We start from the raw sequence: 21272 nt of genomic DNA, 5'->3' as shown, positions 1-21272 counted from the left end.
TGACTTTTTGAAATAGACCGGTACAAATCGGTACAAATAAAATTCGAAAACACCTTAACTGATCTGGGTGATTTTTGGATATGTTGGACACCCAGATCAGGGCTATCAAGGGATGTGATGTGTTTTAGGGTACTTTTTAAGTTTTGGAGAAACTATGTTTTTACTGCCTGGAGATAATTGAGTTATTAATCTAGCTGACTCAATTATCTCACAGGCAGAGGGGAGGGAATTATCTGTTTGTATTGGGAGTGTCACACTTTGTCACTGTATTGTCATTGGTTGTAAACTTTGTGTCCCTGTTTTCCACAAGGTCCATGTGTGAGTGCCCCTTGCATGGGGACTTGCATAAAAGCCAGTGTTACGGTTGCCTCCAGGCTGGCTGGAAGTTGGACTGTAGAAAGGATGCTCCTAGTGCTCACCAAAGGATCATCAGCACCGTAGACACCATAACTACTGCATAGCCACCATAAGTACTGCAGACTCTACGAACCACCGCTGCTGGGCTGGTATCTCGCCGTCTGCTCTGCGCCCTGGACCTACGACCAGGCTCCAGTAGGTGAACCTCTTCCTTCTGTAGAGCGAAGCAGGATCAGGAACAAGAGCTCTTACAAGAGCTCAGTAGCTAAGGGAGTATGAAGAGCATAGCAATCCCTGTAGTGATTATAGCTGTCCCCTACAAACATGAGTCAAGGCTGCAAGTTAGAGGGTCAGAAGAGGTCTGAGGTGCTGGAACACCCAGCCTGGTTTTTATTACGGTTGTGCTCATACAGAACACACCCAGGGGGAGGCATAAAATAACCAATCAAATAACAGTACAACCCACACATCCCCTCCCCTCAGATAAGCAGTTAACATAATTATTACAGACAGTAAAAATACAGTTTTTACACATACACTATAACTTTTAAACCATACATTCAATCTCCATAAAAATTACATATTTAGACTCACATAAACACTTCCAAAAATCAGCCAAATCCCTCCAGTGGATCAAAAGTTAGCTGGAGGTCCCTTTATGACCGACCGCAAGCACAATTTCCTGCCCAAAACAGTTCCATAGATTTGGGCTGTGCGGTCGGTCAATTTCATGCAGAAAAACGACTACGTCCCATCTTTGAACGGGACTTAGTCTCTGGAGCTGCAAGTTCCGTATGGGAGAAGGTAAGGGTCAGCGGTGTTCGTGTATTTGCGCATCCGATTTTAGTTCCACAGAATCTTTAGCATACACCGCTGACCGCGTTCGAATGAACTAAGATGGCCGCCGCCACGTGTTCGGCTGTCGAATGGCGGCCACCCAGCGCTCGGCAATTAACCGGCAGTAACCTCACAGCCTGGGAGGTAAATTGCCTGCACACTTTAACTTCTGGGTGGTCCGCCCGTGTGGTACTTGGTTCAGTAAGCCCTATTTACTGAACCAAGTGGGAGAAAGCAAGGGGCAAGTTATTTTACAGGTCTGGGGACATAGTCTTAAAGGGGCATTGTTCAGCAAAGTCACAATATGTCCCCAGACGGTTCTTAAAGGGCCATACACGCCCAATAAAAGTTAATACGTTTTCAGGGGCACAATCTTCCAGGGGCCATAGTCATGAGGGAGGAGGCTGGCAAATAGGCTTCTCCACAATCCAGGGAAGCAGGGCAATTTTCCATTTAAAGGGCCAGTTACAAATAGCAGTTTGTAACAGCCAGTGTGGCACCATTTAAATGTATTCCTGTTGTACCCTTCATTAAGTCTAGATTTTAAAAAATAAACCTTTATTGGTAATCCTTAAAATCAATAAATCATATCCGTGATGTGGATAGTGCTCAAATAATAAGAACTAAGGTATATACACAAACAGAATAGAAAATGTCCGGTACAGAGGTATCCAGACACCTAAGTTAGTGGCGTATGCAAGAACCTATTTTGCAAGCCACTAAAGCCAGGAAATTGACGTTGGCTTCAAGATAAATAAGCTAGTATTAAAGCAATCTAATAGATCAAAATACATAAATAATAAATAACTGAGGTATATACAGATATGTTCCGATAAACAACAGAAGTATATACAGGTATTAAAGGTCCTATTGTTAAATTATCAGAGACCTTTACTTAGTGATATATACAAAGCAGAATTCTGCAATCCACAAAGGCTGTATAAAGGTTGTATATATAGATATAGGGGGTCCTATTGATAAATTATCAGAGATCTTGCAAAATTCTGCAATTCACAGAGGCTGTATAGAATAGCTTAAACAATATAAACTGGTAAATCAATGTCACCATACACGGTGGATGAACAAAATAGTATCAAAAAGGCAATTAAACAAAGTTTCTAACCAATCTGAGGAGAAGAGTTTTGAAAATGATGTTCTATAGTAAGTAAGTATCCAAACAGTCAAATAAAAGGTCCTGTTCACAAGTTTTCAGAAACCTTTTCTTAGTGGTGTGTGCAAAACATAATTTTGCAATTCACAATTCTAGCGTTATAAACTGATCAGTGTGTTTGCGTGCAGCAATTGTATTCAAAAAAAGTATATTTGTCGAGTACTTAGAAGTAGATCAAGTATCCTTAAGATCGGTATATGATAATTAGCTGAAACTAAGCAATTTAGGAGAACTATTATATCTCAGCTAATACGTTCTTGCTAACTAGGAAAATGATTGGATACATAATAGTAAGTACTTATATCCCAGTTGCCGCAATGAAAAACACGATTAACAGCGGCAGTAGACAGTAGACTTAAACTCGGGATCTGAACCATGAAAAAATATATAAAGTCTTAATCACATAAAGATAGAATTCATATTGATATAGAGTGTCAGATCTCCGAGGGCCCCTTTCGCCCACAGCTCATCAGAGGGGAACCGATGTGCAGGAAAACTCAGAAGTTACAAAGGTAAGTGGCAATTCTAATTTAATTCAAAAATGGTCATCATTGTACTAGCCAATAAGGATCATGCTAGTAGATGACATCATAGATTGCCTAAGTTAAATCATGAAAACATTGCAAAGGGATTTTAACCCTTCAAAATGGGGAAAGGTTGTACACAAAAAACATAAACCAAAATAAAACATAAGGATATTAATGCAAAATGTTAATGTTGGTGAAATAAAGAAAAAAGTTACGAACTCTTAGACTTGCTATAACGCAGATGTTATTTAACCAAGCATCCTTAATGTGCTATTCTTCATAATGTACTGTTTGTTCATAATAAGTCTAAAATCACAATGTAGCCACGATCGTTTAATCCCTAATAATAAGGGAATATATCAAAAGAAAATATCCCGGACTCACAGGTTTAATCATGAGTGCGGTGGCGCACAAAGCTTATTATAAGTGTGCCGTTACCAAGTTGCTTGTTTTTAAACATTTATCCCAAATAGTTTGAAACAGTTAATCATGATGGCACTTAGCGCAATGCCCATATTGAATCCTAGAAATAATATTTATCTCTATGATTCAGAGCTTAATCATGAATCAACGATACTGCAATCTTCTTGGAAGTGTGCTATTACATGCAAGCAGTATTGCGATCACTGTATTGCGATCACTGCACCAACATGATAGTCACAAAGAGTTTAGGGATGCCAAATGTTGCTAATTAAACAGAGAGACTGGATTGTTAGATCCATACTGTAGCGGACTGGACCCTGCACCAGAGTCTGCCCCAGTTTCCTGGAGGGGACAGCTTGCTCGCCTCCTGCCCTGTGATTATGGTCCCTGGGAGATATGGCCCTTCAAGTACAATATTTGGGCATAATGGATTATGTATGACCTTACTGGCCCTTTAAGAACCATCTGGGGACATACTGTGGAGTTACTGGGTGGCCACCATTTCATGTATTAGAGGCACATGGTGAGAACAATGGATGAAGCACATGGTGAGAACAATGGATGGCGGCCATTTTAACTCACAGACACTGTTGTGACTTTTCTACACGGTGCCATCTCGACGGTATTTAGCACACAAAGACATCGTGCAGTAGTTTTAAACTATACAACAGGGGACACATTATACAGTAATTATTTTTTATATAATCTGTATATGTTCTGCGGAATCTGCATTAAACTGTATCTTCCAAACTACTGAATGGATCTGGGTGAATTTTGGATATGTGGTTCACCCAGATCCCCTGGTTGTGAGTTATATGGGGTTATTGCATGTTTTGGGGTCCCTGTGATATTTTTTTATAAAACTGTATTCCTCTGCCTGTGATAATGAGATTACCCATTGTGTTTAGTAATCCTATTACAGGCAGAGGGGAGGATTTTGTGTGGGAGTGTCTGTGTGTATTGTACCGATTGATTGGTTGTTTTGTCCCTCCCTGTGGGCAGACCTGTATTCTCAACAACTGTAATAAAAACCAGGCTGGGAGTGTCAGCCTGAGTTCCTGTTTAACCCTCAAAGTGAAGTGTCGTCTCATTATTGGGGGAGGATTTACTGCATGCTGTTCCAGTTTGACTGCTAGGAGTGCAAACCTATTCGTATGGTTCCTATTCAACTGTCCACAGCATTCAGAGACTTGAGAGGATTCATATGCTTCTCCGATACAGTGATTGTGGTGTCTGCCAGAGTGCTTGGAGTCCTCAGGAAACGCTAGGAGCATCCTTTAACGGAGGTACCCAGTCGGGGTGCCAGGCGATCCGTTACACATACTGTCGTCCATAAAGAGCTCAATAGATTAAGTGAGGCTTACTGATCTAAGTGATCAAGTCTATATGGATGACATAGTAAACTGTGAAGACACTAGTGCCAAGAGATGTTAATGAATAAAACGGCCATATAGGTTGCTAAGTTTGGCTGAGTGTCCTCTGACAGGAGATCGTATTCTTATCTTTGGTTGGGGAAGAGGGTCCAAAATGGCCCTGCATATAAGCACCTTAAATACATTAAAGATATTAAGGACATTCTATGCTAATTACTTAATGCCATAGCAGAGTGCAGTAAATGTTCTAAATTTGTAATTATTAAATTGCCCTGATATCGAAAATGGTGAAAGGTTATGAACAAAAAACATAAACCAAAATAAAACATAAGGATAATGCAAAATATACTTTTTTGAATACAATTGCTGCACGCAAACACGCTGATCAGTTTATAACGCTAGAATTGTGAATTGCAAAATTATGTTTTGCACACACCACTAAGAAAAGGTTTCTCAAAACTTGTGAACAGGACCTTTTATTTGACTGTTTGGATACTTACTAGAACATCATTTTCAAAACTCTTCTCCTCAGATTGGTTAGAAACTTTGTTTAATTGCCTTTTTGATACTATTTTGTTCATCCACCGTGTATGGTGACATTGATTTACCAGTTTATATTGTTTAAGCTATTCTATACAGCCTCTGTGAATTGCAGAATTTTGCAAGATCTCTGATAATTTATCAATAGGACCCCCTATATCTATATATACAACCTTTATACAGCCTTTGTGGATTGCAGAATTCTGCTTTGTATATATCACTAAGTAAAGGTCTCTGATGATTTATCAATAGGACTTTTTGTAGCGAATTGCATTAAGGCTGTCCTCAAGAATTCGTATTAAAAATGTATTTGTGTAATTGTTTCCCTGCATAACTGTAAGTGTATGTAGCTTTCGTATGATTGTTCAGTAGTTTTCATACGAATGAAACTACCGAACCATCAGACCACCCCAGTGAGAAGTGTGCACCTCGTTAAGCTTTCACACTGTGTAAACCGCAGCTTAATTGACCGTGAAATTTATATATTGTATGTACCTGTGTGGTCGCCGTTCGGCATACGAACCACGTGCGGCGGACATCTTACGCAAGAAAATCTCAGGGGTGTTTGGTCGTCGAGTGTCTGGAACTCAAATCGGACACTCAAACACCCGAACACCGCTGAGACCTCCAGAGCTCCATAACTCCCGAACGGAGGGACCAGTCAGCTTCTCGTTCGGTAAAATAAATGTACCGAACAAGGGAATACATACGAATATAAGATTAGCTGTGGATGGCAAGGATTACTGTATGTTTTAACTACCGAACGGAGCCCGACTGCAGGGCCAAAACACATGGAGCCTTTTTCGGATACAACCTCGTGTGCGGTCGGTCAAATTTCACCTTCCACCTAACTCCCGAACCCCTGGTCCGATCTGGGTGAATTTTGAATATGTTAGTCACCCACATCTAGGCTACAAGGGGGTACCCAAAGTATTATTCTAGCTGCTTGTTTTGGGGTATATCCAGAACCTGGGCAAAACTAGGGGAGGGGAGGTGTGGGAGGTAACTTTTACACTATTGGCTACTGTAATAATTCCTGTGAATCCCACCCTTGCATGGGAGAAAGCTTTAAAAGAAGGTTGAGTGATTAAAAGGTTAGTTCTGCTCCTGATGCTGTGTGTTGTCCAGTCATTGGGATCTGTATTTCAGCACTATCCACATCACGGATATGATTTATTGATTTTAAGGATTACCAATAAAGGTTTATTTTTTAAAATGTATTTAGGGCACTAATTTTTCGTTTTTTCACTACGTTCCTGGTCCTTGGGTTAACCCCTATACGAGTGTTCTCTCAGCTTCTGTTCTCCTGTTTTGTCTCTTCATTAAGTCTAGGCTCATGTTTGGGTAACTGTCTACTTGCTGGGGAGAAACCACTTGGATGCTGCATTCGTCTGGAACTATTCGTATCTACACCCAAATTGCAGCTATAATCACTCAGGTTCAGCAGCTCGGGAGGAATGGGCGAACAGGGTATCTACTATACCAGCGTTCGTAACAACTCGATATAGTTGCACTAAATTACGTGTCAGCATTATATCAATTTGCACATTTTCATTCAGTTAACAGGGGATGCTTACAAGTTATCACATTACCAATGCATCATTTGTACATTGACTGCTACTGTTCCAGTTATTATTTATAGTGTTAGCATGAGAAAGGCTTTGCTATAACATGAGGTGCTGAAACGTAAGCAAACTTTGAATTATGATTTTAGAATGTCTCACATTCACAGTAAAATATATTTTATTCCCAAATACACAAATGCCTCATACATTATTAGACTATGACATTTGGAACAATCAAAACATCACACAATTTCTCTCTTGTATGAGTTTTCTGATGACTAACAAGGTGTACATGCAGGCTAAATTATTTCCCACATTCAGAACATGAGAAAGGCTTCTCTCCTGTGTGAGTTCTCTGAGGTGTTTCAAGACTTGCTTTACTGACTTAACATTTTCCACATAGCAACCAAGCAACATGGTGGGAAGTAGCAGAATTAAAAGGTAAAAGAGGACTGTGGCCTTTTAAGAAAGCGTGAAAAATAGGTTTGTGAAATAACAGTTACTTTCGGATGCCATAGTCTGAGGAGATGGGTTTTGAAGGACTTGATCTTCCACAAATGTTTCCATATGGCTTGGCTGCAACACTTGTTACCTCTGAATCCCGAGTGAAACTTATGAATGCTGTTGTTTGGGTCACAGACAGTAAGAGAGAGTCTGGGGTTAGATAAATAAACTATGGGTGAAAAGGCATGCAGAAATTAGGTAAGAAAATGAAGTCAATCAATGGGAGAGATTAGATAGGTGAAATTGATAAATGGGGAACATCAATTAACCAGACAATATGTGCAATAACTCTAACACTAACAAAAAATAAACAAACATTAAAGAAAGCAAGAGTTGTGCATGGAAGGTACAGAAGTTTTTACATTTAACAGTAATATTAAAGGGGAGGAAAGTAAAGAAGGGCTCTGTAGAGTTAACACAATCACAGTATATTGCATGTATTGCAATGCATCATTTATACATTGCTACTGTCACAGTTATTATTTATTGTGTCAGCATGAGAACAATTCACAGTATTAGATGTTTCATTCCCATGTTAATTCATAAACACATTATAAAAACTCTACCATGTGAGTTACCTGATGTTTAACAAAATCTGGTTTACTGACAAAACTATTTTTCCATTCTGTATATGAGAAAGGTTTCTCACCAGCGTGGATTTTCTGATGTGTTTTAAGATTTGAGTGCCCGCTAAAACATTTCCCACATTCAGAAAGTTTACTCTCCTGTGTGAGTTCTCTGATGTTTAACAAGACTTGAGTGCCCGCTGAAACATTTCCCACATTCCGAACATGAGAAAGGTTTCTCTCCTGTGTGAGTTCTCTGATGTGAAACAAGATTTGAGCACGCACTAAAATATTTCCCACATTTAGAACATGAGAAAGGTTTCTCTCCTGTGTGAGTTCTCTGATGTTTAACTAGAGCTGAGCTATCGCTAAAACATTTCCCACATTCAGAACAAGAATAAGGTTTCTCTCCTGTGTGAGTTCTCTGGTGTAAAACAAGGTGTGCATGCCTGTTAAAACATTTCCAACATTCAGCACATGAGAAAGATTTCTCTCCTGAGTGAGTTCTCTGATGTATTACAAGTTTTGACTGCCAGAGAAATCATTTTCCACATTCAGCACATGAGAAAGGTTTCTCTTCTGTGTGAGTTCTCTGGTGTGTAACTAGAGATGAGTTAAGGCTAAAACATTTTCCACATTCAGAACATGAGAAAGGTTTCTCTTCTGTGTGAGTTCTCCGATGCTTAGCTACAGATGATGAATGGTTAAAACATTTTCCACATTCAGAACATGAATAAGGTTTTTCTCCTGTGTGAGTTCTCCGATGTTTGGCTAGAGCTGAGGCATGGTTAAAACATTTTCCACATTCAGAACATGAATAAGGTTTTTCTCCTGTGTGAGTTCTCCGATGTTTAGCTAGATCTGAGGAATTGTTCCAACATTTTCCACACTCAGAACACGAGAAAGGCTTCTCTCCTGTGTGAGTTCTCTGATGTTTAGTTAGATTTGAGTTACAATTAAAACATTTCCCACATTCAGAACATGAGAAAGGTTTCTCTCCTGTGTGAGTTCTCTGATGTGCAACTAGAGCGGAGCTACAGCTAAAACATTTCTCACATTCAGAACATGAGAAAGGTTTCTCTCCTGTGTGAGTTCTCTTATGTTTAGTTAGTTTGGAGTTAACGCTGAAAGGTTTCTCTCCTGTGTGAGTTTTCCGATGTCTAGCTACATCTGAGGAATGGTTAAAACATTTTCCACATTCAGAACATGAGAAAGGTTTCTCTCCTGTGTGAGTTCTCTGATGTGTAACAAGATTTGAGTGCGCGCTAAAACATTTCCCACATTCAGAACATGAGAAAGGTTTCTCTCCTGTGTGAGTTCTCTGATGTGCAACTAGAGCTGAGCTACAGCTAAAACATTTCTCACATTCAGAACATGAAAAAGGTTTCTCTCCTGTGTGAGTTCTCTGATGTGAAACAAGATTTGAGTGCGCGCTAAAACATTTCCCACATTCAGAACATGAGAAAGGTTTCTCTCCTGTGTGAGTTCTCTGATGTACAACTAGAGCTAAGCTAGAGCTAAAACATTTTCCACATTCAGAACATGAGAACATTTTCTCTCCTGTGTGAGTTCTCTGATGTGCAACTAGAGCTGAGCTACAGCTAAAACATTTCTCACATTCAGAACATGAAAAAGGTTTCTCTCCGGTGTGAGTTCTCTGATGTGTAACAAGATTTGAGTGCGCGCTAAAACATTTCCCACATTCAGAACATGAGAAAGGTTTCTCTCCTGTGTGAGTTCTCTGATGTGCAACTAGAGTTGAGCTACAGCTAAAACATTTTCCACATTCAAAACATGAGAAAGGTTTCTCTCCTGTGTGAGTTCTCTGATGTGAAACAAGATTTGAGTGCGCGCTGAAACATTTCCCACATTCAGAACATGAGAAAGGTTTCTCTCCTGTGTGAGTTCTCTGATGTGCAACTAGAGCTGAGCTACAGCTAAAACATTTCTCACATTCAAAACATAAAAAAGGTTTCTCTCCCGTGTGAGTTCTCTGATGTATTACAATTTCTGACTGCCAAAAAGGTTTTGGGTTTTTGTTTACGATCTCCATTGTAGACATACAGGATTCTGAGAGATTGCTTGAGTTTGGAGAGTTAGAATCATTGATCTCTTTATTAAAAGATTTCTTCATAATCTTGCTTAGAGTATTTCTGTTGTCCTGTCCTTTAGAAAAACTTCTGCTCCTGGAAATATCTGAAAGGAAAGGTACTGGGAGTTATAGAAAATCTATCTATTAATGATTTATTGTTTACCATACTTAGACAAACTGACTATTTTCATGAAACAGAGATATGACAATGAAACATTATGGTGATTAAGAAATGCCTTTAACCCCTTCCGGACGGAGTCAATAGTGCACGTTCTGATCAAAACAAAACGTAAACAAAAACTGGAATTTGCGCTATATGTCTGTTCACCCGTAGTTCCCCTCTTTCAAATTATATGCACCCACACTTATTATATATCATTTTGTTCAGGAGAAACAAGGTTTTCATTCCATATCAAATATTTATATATGAAACATAATTTATTATGAATAAAATTAAAAAAAATGTGAGAAAATAAGATTTTTTTTTAAATTTGAATTTCCGTCTGACATTTTAACTGTGAATGTCATAATACTGTTAGGTTTTACTGCAAACAAATGCACATATTTGTAATCAGCGATGTCTCACGAGTACAACAGTACCCCCCATTAACAGGTTTTATGTTGTTTTGGAAAGTTACAGGGTCAAATATAGAACATTCCATTTTTAAATTGAAATTTTCCAGATTAGTAATGTTACCTTTGAGACGGTGTGGTAGCCCAGGAATGAGAATTACCCCCATAATGGCATAGCATTTGAAAAAGTAGACAAGCCAAGGTATTGAAAGTGGGGTATGTTTAGTCTTTTTTAGTAGCCACTTAGTCACAAACACTGGCCAAAGTTAGCGTTTATATTTGTTTTTGTGTGAAAAAAGCAAAAAACGAATATTTGGCCAGTGTTTGTGACTAAGTGGCTACTAAGAAAGACTGGACATACCCCACTTGCAATACCTCGGGTTGTCTACTTTTGCAAATGGTATGCCATCATGGGGGTAATTCTCATTCCTGGGCTACCATACGCTCTCAAAGGCAACATAACCAATCTGGCAAATTTCAATGTGAAAAAAATGAAATGCAAGCCTTATATGTGACTCTCTAACTTTCCAAAACACCATAAAACCTGTACATGGGGGGTACTGTTATTCTCGGGAGACTTCACTAAACACAAATATTAGTGTTTTAAAACAGTAAAACATATTACAACAATAATATAGACCATAAAAGTGCCGTTCCCTTGTAAAAAATGCGAAAAACTTCACTTTTACTTAAAATATCATCGTTGCAATACAATTTACCAGTTTGAAACACTAATATTTGAGTTCAGCGAAGTCTCCCGAGTAAAACAGTACCCCCTATGTACAGGTTTTATAGTGTTTTGGAGAGTTACAGGGTCAAATATAGTGCTTGCGAATTAAATTCTCTGCACTTTCTCCCTGTGTTGTCAGGCATGTCAATCACATTTTAATTAATCAAATCACATAATTACATTAAAAGATTATTTAACCCCCGACCGACGACGGTCCTGAACCGTCCTAAATTTAAAATGTACTTACCCGATCGCCGTCGTTCCCCCGGCGGCGATCGGCGGTGCTCCCGGTGTGGGGAGACTGCCTGCAGCCCAGACAGTCTCCCCATGGCGGTTTAGGACCCCTGGGGCCATGTGATCGCCCAACAGGGCGACCACATGGTCACAATAGGTGTCCTAGTCTCTGCCTGCAGGGGGACTGTCTGTGCTGACAGGCAGTCTCCCTGCATGTGTAAAATCATAAAAAAAAAAGAAAGTTATAGTTAATAAAAAAAAATATATTATTATATATGTGTATATATATGATATATAGACATATATTATACCTATATAATATATGTCTATATATCATATATATAATGTCATGCTAAGTGTATTTTTATATTAATATGTACATATATTAATATAAAAATACACTTATAATTAATTTGCACACGTATATATATAATATATATAATAACTATATATATTGTATATATATATTATTATAAAATACGAATAATAAATAATTTAAATTAAATTAAAAAAATTAAAAATAATAAAAAATTGAAAAAAAATTATATATCTATACGAAATTTTATTCTAACTGTATTTTGATATTAATATATATATATTTATATCAAAATACACTTAGAATGAAATTGTATATATATCTATGTATATTTAAATAAATAAAAAGAATGCAAACTATTCATATGTCGATATACAAAATTACATAAATAATTATATAAATATACACGTAGACTTCAAATATATAAATATGCATATATATTTAAATTCTACGTGCGTATTTAGGTAATATTTTTACATAATTAAGTTATTTTATTGATTGCAATTTAAGGGACCTGCCTGCCAACCCAGGCCGAAAGACCAGAGAATTTAATTTGCTATCACTGTATTTTACCCCGTAACGTTCTACGACACCCTAAAACATGTACATGGGGGGTACTGTTTTACTCGGGAGACTTTGCTGAACACAAATATTAGTGATTCAAAACAGTAAAACATATCACAGCGATGATATTGTCAGTGAAAGTGACTTTTTTTGCATTTTTCACACACAAACAGCACTTTTACTGATGATATAATTGTTGTGATACATTTTCCAGTTTTGAAACACTAATATTTGTGTTCAGCAAAGTCTCCTGAGTAGAACAGGACCCCCCATGTACAGGTTTTATAGCGTTTTTGAAAGTTACAGGGTCAAATATATAGGTCAAATATTTTTACATTGAAAATGGCCAGGTTGGTTACGTTGCCTTTGAGAGCGTATGGTAGCCCAGGAATGAGAATTACCCCCATGATGGCATACCATTTGCAAAATAAGACAACCCAAGGTATTGCAAATGGGGTAAGTCCAGTCGTTTTTAGTAACCACTTAGTCACAAACACTGGCCAAAATTAGCGTTCAATTTAGTTTTTTACTTTTTTCACACACAAACAAATATGAACGCTAACTTTGGCCAGTGTTTGCGACTAAGTGGCTACTAAAAAAGTCTGGACATACCCCATATTGAATACCCTGGGTTGTCTACTTTTAAAAAAATATGTACATGTGGGGTGTTATTTAGCAATTTATGACAGATAACAGTGTTACAATGTCACTATTGATACATTTTAAAAATGTATGTTTTGAAACCGCAATATCCTACTTGTACTTATAGCCCTATAACATGCAAAAAAAAAAGCAAAAAGCATGTAAACACTGGGTATTTTTGAACTCAGGACAACATTTTGAATCCATTTAGCAGTTTTTTTCATTCGCTTTTGTAGATGAGTAAAAGATTTTTCACATAAAATTCAAAAAACTTGTATTTTTTTCAATTTTTCATCATATTTTTTCATTTTTGTTAAATTAAATTAGATGAGATTATATAAATAATGGTATGTAAAGAAAGCCCCTTTTGTCCTGAAAAAAAATATATATAATTTGTATGGGAACAGTAAATGAGAGAGCGGAAAATTACAGCTAAACACAAACACCACAAAAGTGTAAAAAGATGCCTGGTCGCAAATGTACAACATCGCAAAAAAAGTCCAGTCCTTAAGGGGTTAAATATACATGTAGAATTTTAATATATATGCATTTAAAGGTATTTAAATTCTACGTGTATACCAATGTAATCTTTTATGTAATTATATGTATTTATCTATATATATATATATTTGCGGTTATTTGTATTTTATATATAGATAGATATATATAGAATGTCATTCTAAGTGTATTCTGTTACCGATATATATATATATTAATAACAAAATACAGTTAGAATGAAATTACATATGCATATATAATTTATATAAAATTTTGTTTCAATATTTTATATATTTATTTTATTATTTAATGTATTTATTATTTTAATTATACGTATTTATATATAATATATATGTACATCTATTATATATATAATATATATACATATTATATATATATGTAACGTCATTCTAAGTGTATTTTAATAATATATATACTTATATTAATATTAAAATACACTTTGTATGACGTTACATATATATAATATGTATATATATTATATTTATAATATATATACATATTATATATATATATAAATATATTTAATTTATTTTATAATATGTTTAATTTATTTTTTTATACTTTCCCACCAGCAGGGGGACTGTCTGATATTTTAGACAGTCCCCCTGCTGGCAGATCCATAGCCAGCTATAGGGGGCCATGTGATCGCTCTGTGAGAGCGATCACATGGCCCCCGGGGGCCTCATTTGCCGGAAGGGGGCTGCCTGGGCTCTCAGACAGCCCCCCAGAAGAGGATCGCGGCGGAGGTAAGTAATTGCTACCTCCTGGGGCTGCAAGCCGTTACGGCGTACCATGCCGTCGCAACGGCTTTAAAGCCCATTATTTTTTTTTTTTTTAATAAATTTTTATTGAAGCATTTTCCTTTTTCACAATGAAAGACAATTATGTTGGGCCTAGGAGATTCAATTCATATATAATGTTACAAACAAATAAATATTTAGATAAATTATTACACATTATTTGGCATTATACAAAAAGGTATTATCACAATGATCACCTAGGAACCAACATAAATAACACTTAAAACAAAATAAAAGACAAAAAACGTCACCAAATTTTAGAGCACATAATTTAGAGCACATGATCAATTATTTTCTTCGAGATTAGTCTATGTATCTCCACGTCTATTTTATATTCTATTTGATTTATCCCTTAGTGAAGCCAACAAATATGTCACAATAAAATACAGATATAACAAACTATCTAGATAGAAGGATGTCCAAATAAGCCCTTATATTTTTTTAACCAATCTTTATACCATTGTTTCCTCTTCGACATAAAAGTCGAATTGTTGATCAGCTCATATTCCGTTGACATTTGAAACATGATCTGATCGATCAATAGCCGCTTATCAAACGGCTTTGATGATTTCCAATGTCTCGCAATAATGATTTTAACAGCGACTAGGCAATGAATGGCAAAACAAACATCCTTCTGGGAGTTGAAAATCAGATTTAGATGTAAGAGGGCCGAAGCGGCATTCTCCTCAATTCTATTTGTCGTCATAGCTGTAAAGATATTAAAAGCCCATGACCATAAATATTTAACAACAGGACAGGTCCACCATATATGTGTATAAGTACCTGGCTGACTTCCACATCTCCAACACGTTGGATCAGTAGAATCATATATTCTGGCCAGTCTGGCTGGAGTGTAGTACCATCTATATAAAACTTTAAAATGGCACTCAGACAAGTTAAGGCAGTGTATATATTTGTTTACCAGACTTAGAGAGGAATTCCACTCTTCTACAGAAATCTGCAAATCTAATTCTAATTCCCACGTTTTGATCAGTCTATGAGGGGATTCTTTGAGCACCTCCAACAAGGACGCTGCAACAGACGAAATCTTTCTGATAGATTGACTTCGAAATATAAATTCCAATTTCTTTGCAAATATATTAGATGTTTTAATAACGTTTTTATAGATGAAATTTTTTAAGCAAAGATAAGTAAAGATTTCTCCACGTGGAATGTGGAGAGTATCTATAATGATTTGGAAAGGTAAAATTTTATCTCCCTGCATAATATCTGCAATCCTTAGTTTGTCAACATTATTCCAATACTTTAACGAGAAGTCTTCTATCAGAATTTCCAATATATCAAGTGTACATGTTTTAGGTATAAGATTATTTATGCCTAGTTTTTTCTTAATGTGAAGCCATTCTTCCAGAATCTGAGATAATATCAACGAGCTGGTTAGGGGTGAGTTCATAAGGGAGGTCCTTGTAATTGTCCACATAGAATGTTGTAATTTATCCAAATGAGCCACTTTGGATTCTATAATATACCAGGGCTCAGAAACCTGTTTAGGATCCTGGAGAAGATAGATATGCCTAATAATATTCGCTTGATAACTATATACAATACTAGGGAAATTTAGACCACCGTTACTCAACTTTTTGGTTAGAATCTTTTGAGTAATTCTAGGTTTTTTGTAGTTCCAGATAAAATTATTAAAACTTGATTGAATCATTGCTAACCAGGGTACAGGGACTTTAAGTGGAATCATGGAGAACAAGTATAGCCATTTAGGTAGAATATATGAGTTAATAATATTGATTTTGCCTTGCCATAAGGTTTCTAAATTTCTCCATTTTTTAAGTTTGAGATTCATGTTACGAATGAAAATCAATATATTCCTCTCCATTATTCCAGCTGGCTTAGCAGTTATAACTAGTCCCAAGTAGTTTATTTCTAGATCTGTCCATATGAATTTGTAAGTGTCGGCTAAGGTAGTGACTTGTTCACTGTTCATATTCATGAACATTACTGTGGATTTGTTAATATTTAATTTGAAATTTGAAATAATGGAGTATCTGTCAATTTCAGACATTAAAGATTTCAAAGACGACTCTGGAGCGGAGAGCGTAAGTAGCGCATCATCCGCATAGAGAGATATTTTAACATTAAAAAGCCCATTAAATGCGTGACGGCATGGTACGTCGTAACGGCGGGAAGGGGTTAAAATTAGAACATATTTGTGTGCTCTAATTCCCAATATAATATAAAAATTGCGTATGCACACTTACTTTTATTCACTTGGCAAAATCATAACGTTGCCTGGTCAGTTCCCAGACAAGCCAGGAGAGCACTTTTTGGAACAAGAAGAACATTCACTACGTATGAGCCAGAGGGAGACTTAGTTTATGCTGATATAGTAACTCCACACAATGGATTGGTCACCATCTCCTTACCTCTGTGGCGATTCGGCTCGGTTACCACGGATTCAAGTGATATTTGCCCAACTTGGGCGCTCGAATCCAAGGATTTAAGACTTGTGGGGGTTTCTATCAAACTTTTTGCATTTTGGGATGTTTTGTATTGTAGCTTAAGTGCCTGGGAGATAATAAGATAATTAATTAAGCAAAAGCAAGCTCACTTATCTCCCAGTCACAGAGGTGCCTGGGCACGCTTACTGTAAAACTGAATGGAGACCCCATTTTGGGGGTCTGTCTATATAATCAGGTAAGTTGGCCCTAATAAAACATTCTGGTTTACCCTTCCTCAAGTCTTGGCTGATGTTTGGGAACACAAGAGCTATATCACACTATCATGCTGCAGGACTAGGGAGACTCTTCAGTGGAGTATAGGGGTTACAAAGTTACAATTAAATCACATGTATCTAAAACAAAGAGTACTTGCCATATGTGTGCATTGTGGTTTCTTTCTACATTTTTATGCTATTTTATTAGACTGTACTGCGAGTAATGTTTTCAGGGTCCTTATAATCGATATAAGCAGGGTATTGGATCATTTTAAATTATCTGTTTTTGTCACACCTACTGTATCTAAGGAAATCTGCATTTTTACTTTTCTTTTTATTTACAAATATTTCAAACACTGCATGAAACACAGTAAGAGAAGGTATACTTACACTGTCTAAAGCTTTTAACTCCCCAAATACCTCTATAAAAGAATAATTAAATGGTAAATGAGTACAAACCATACACAACCTTGATGTTTTATCAAATAATATGTACTAGCAATGCTCTTTACGTTTCAAATAAATCTTACTCTAATATTTTTCAAATATAAAGTACTTTAAGTGTGCGCAGTGAAGGGGTTAAACCAATATATGACTGTGTGGTTAAAATAGCCTAGTAGAATACGTCATGCTAACCTATATTACCCTCACTGAGTGTACTTTATTGATGGACTATTTCATAATGGTGAAGTCAAAATTTAAGTTTAGAGAGAGTTCAGAGAAGGGCTACTAAACTGGTTCATGGATTGCAGGATAAAACTTACCAGGAAAGGTTGAAGGATCTTAACATGTATAGCTTGGAGGAAAGACGAGACAGGGGGGATATGATAGAAACATTTAAATACATAAAGGGAATCAACACAGTAAAGGAGGAGACTATATTTAAAAGAAGAAAAACTACCACAACAAGAGGACATAGTCTTAAATTAGAGGGACAAAGGTTTAAAAATAATACCAGGAAGTATTACTTTACTGAGAGGGTAGTGGATGCATGGAATAGCCTTCCAGCTGAAGTGGTAGAGGTTAACACAGTAAAGGAGTTTAAGCATGCGTGGGATAGGCATAAGGCTATCCTAACTATAAGATAAGGCCAGGGACTAATGAAAGTATTTAGAAAACTGGGCAGACTAGATGGGCCGAATGGTTCTTATCTGCCGTCACATTCTATGTTTCTATGTTTCTATGTTAAGTCGACAGGCTGGGGAGTATCCCAAATCCTTATTCACATTAAAATACCTGGAGTTTTTAGTATCACTCCAATGGCCATTAAAGTGTAACCTCACCTGCCACGTGAAGGAAAAGCCTCTTGGGAGAGTCCTACATAAAAAAATTCACCTTGCTTCCTTCAGCTAAAATGTAAAATCTCTAATGAGGCAGAAAGGGTTTTTATTATGAACCCCTTTACACTTTTTAACCCTTAATAGTAAACGTGTTGGGCGGCAGCACTGTAACCTGGCTGTGTAATACAAAAACAAATAAAAATACACAATTAAGCCCTTCACTCAAACTCTCACTACTCCTGGACTTCAAAAGAACTCATCAACCCCAATATACAGAATAAAAACAAAGGGGTCGAGCCACCCTCAAAGCTAGATGGATGCGTGCTAAATCTGCTCTGAGCGTGGCTACAGCTAATCCCTATTCATCGGGCTCCTGACTAACCATGGGACATCCAAAACGTTCCTATTGAACCAACAACCCTCCAGCAAATAATCTACCGGGAAATGTGGGGTTTTAAAATGTTTGCACGATAATGCAGACCTACAACAGGCCCCAATATGGTGCCGGAATCCTCCCAGGACAGTTCGGCCCCCTCAAACCCTGAGAGCTTAACCTGGAAATAAGTGAAGCCTTGAGGAACTTACCTTTTAAGAGAGACATTGCCAACATGCTTGAGGTCTCCTTTCAAACATAGCTGAAGGCCTAAGGCGTCGACATTCGCCTTATCAGCGACAGAATGAGAGCGCTATTTACATTGCCCCTAGGGACACCTCCAAGTGGCCACTCCTCAGATGGCCACTGGAGGTGCTTCCTGGCTCAGCACTGCACAGTAGGCAGCAGTGGCGTTCAGCATCTCCACACTCTGCATGGGGATGCTGAATTTTCCACATAGAGATGCATTGATTCAATGCATCTCTATGAGAAGGTGCTGATTGGCCAAAAAAGCGTTGGCCCCGCCCCCAATGGATTGGCTAAAAATCGGCAATTCTGATGACGTCACCGGGTGGGCAGAGCTAGCGTCGTCATACCCATGCAGCGCTGGAAATAAGGTAAGTTTTACTAACTTTTAAGAGGGTTAAGGGGGGGAAGCCACCTAAATGGTGGGTTAAACACTATAGGGTCAGGAATACATGGTTGTGTTCCTGACCCTATGGTGTTCCTTTAAGTTTAGTGGCAGTGTTTAACCTTCAGATATATGCTGACTACAGATGCACAGCTTAGTAGATCTTGCTGGTTGCAGGAGCAGATTGGGCTATTTATTGCTCCCATAAGTAGGTAACAATGAAGCAATTACCTGACTGTTTTCACGGGTATGTCTTTTCTTTCTCAAATCTAATTTAACGGATTTAAAAGCTGTTGATATTGGCTTTTTGTTTTCAACTGGTCATAACTTTAGTAAGCATTTTATTTTCTGCAAGCTTCTACTCTAAAGAAATTCACTACTCCTGGTCTGGTTTATAATTTTTTTTTTTTTTATTCTTTATTTTTATAGTGCGGGTAGGTACAAAGTTGCTTCAAACGCCACAACAGCGTCTATCAGCATATAATAACATATAAAAGAACTTGACAGTGGCGTGCCTAATCGCACAATTTTTTGTTTTATACATTCACTAGATTCATCCGCTAGTACTCTCAGGTTATTCAATATTTAGCAGTAGTTGCTTGGCATAGCAGGGCATAACCTATATTCTACATAAAGAAGAGGTTACTTGGGTAGAATGTCCTATATGCTATATTGGTAATTTGGTCTCTAGGAGTGTCATTTTTGTTAAACTTGCACAATTGTTATAGTTTTACATAGTTTGGATCTCAAAGCTTGTTTAGTAACGATAAGTTAGAGCACATATAACTGAGTTACAGAAGGTCAAGAACCTAATGCTGCTAATGAGCTGCTTAGTACTACAGTGTGTAGCCAATTTAAGTCATATTGTGTGCTGCATTAATAAGACATGTTAAGTTTAGCGTCTAGTATGATAACATTTTAGTGCTCTTAAAACATGCTGAACAAGAATAAGTAGCTATATGAGCCCTGTGGCCCATGCATGATGGGTTATGGAGACAGACATTATACATGTGGTTAGCAAATACAGTGCTTAAAGTTACCACCCCATGTTAACCCTGAGTCGGCCAGAGTCTTTGTCGGCATTTATGTCGAACCTTCGGCTTGCAGCAGAGGTCACTGTAGTGAGGTCGAATGCTTAATGGCTGCTTATGTGAATGTGATGTATACTTTTGGAGTTATGAATATTGTGCAAAACTGTGTATTTTCCTGCCTGTGATAATTAAGTTAGCCCATTGTGTTCAGTAATTATATCACAGGCAGAGGGGAGGATTTTGTGTGGGAATGTCTGAGTGTATTGTATGTATTGATTGGTTGTACTTCAAAAGCCTGTGGGCGGTACTATGTTTGTAGAATGGGCATAAGTGTTTGAATAAAAGTTCAGTTCTACTTCATCCTCAATTTGGAGTGCCGTCTCTTATTGGGGGAATCTGCTACAAGGGATTGCTATGCTTGTCATACTCCCTTGCTAAATCACTACTAAGCTCTTGTAAGAGATTGTTCCTGCCTTGCTTTTTGGAGGAGTCTACGGTGGTTATGGTGTCAGATTGAGTGCTTGGAGCCCTCAGGAAGCGCTAGGAGCATCCATCAATGGAGGTACCCAGTCGGGGTGCCCGTCGATCCGTTACAGTATGTTACTACCGTTGTAGCTTAAACATACATCGCAGGCCAGAAGTACAGAGTATATTATTATTGTAGAGGATATACCCCTTGCTCCCAGTCCAGGTAGAGTGTAAATAACATTATGTGTTTATTCTGTAATTTTCTATAAAGTATCATCTATATCTCTTTTTTTCCCCCATGAAGTAGGATATTTTTATTTGTATATGCACATTTGAACCCACTATTTTCCTTTGATTTAATGATATCATCAGTTTACACTTCATATAGTGGACTTTTGTATTAAGAGACATTTGCATAAAGAGACATTTAGACAATATGCCCTTGAGTTCACTGACTGGTTTCACTATTG

General features: G+C 37.4%; 2 protein-coding genes across 3 annotated transcripts in view; both read right to left on the bottom strand.

The window, feature by feature from the left end:
- Window positions 1-21272, bottom strand: part of LOC134568478 (oocyte zinc finger protein XlCOF6.1-like) — a 377963-nt gene that overhangs the window by 147601 nt on the left and 209090 nt on the right. The window lies entirely within an intron of this gene.
- The window catches only part of LOC134568471 (oocyte zinc finger protein XlCOF7.1-like), a 50616-nt gene continuing 37332 nt past the window's right edge, over window positions 7989-21272 (bottom strand). The window contains exons 3-5 of one of the 2 annotated variants that reach the window (XM_063427081.1): window positions 9022-10059; window positions 8545-8880; window positions 7989-8292 (exon numbers count right to left, since the gene is read on the bottom strand). In XM_063427081.1, coding sequence (XP_063283151.1) covers window positions 8015-8292; window positions 8545-8880; window positions 9022-9997 — 1590 coding nt within the window. In that variant the 5' untranslated portion in view covers window positions 9998-10059 and the 3' untranslated portion in view covers window positions 7989-8014. Of the gene's footprint in view, window positions 10060-21272 lie in introns of both variants that reach the window. The other variant, XM_063427080.1, reaches the window with a different exon arrangement.

Source organism: Pelobates fuscus, chromosome 7 (assembly GCF_036172605.1).
Source record: "Pelobates fuscus isolate aPelFus1 chromosome 7, aPelFus1.pri, whole genome shotgun sequence".
In the NCBI taxonomy this organism is placed as follows: domain Eukaryota; kingdom Metazoa; phylum Chordata; class Amphibia; order Anura; family Pelobatidae; genus Pelobates; species Pelobates fuscus.
This window is presented reverse-complemented; position numbering and strand designations above follow the sequence as displayed.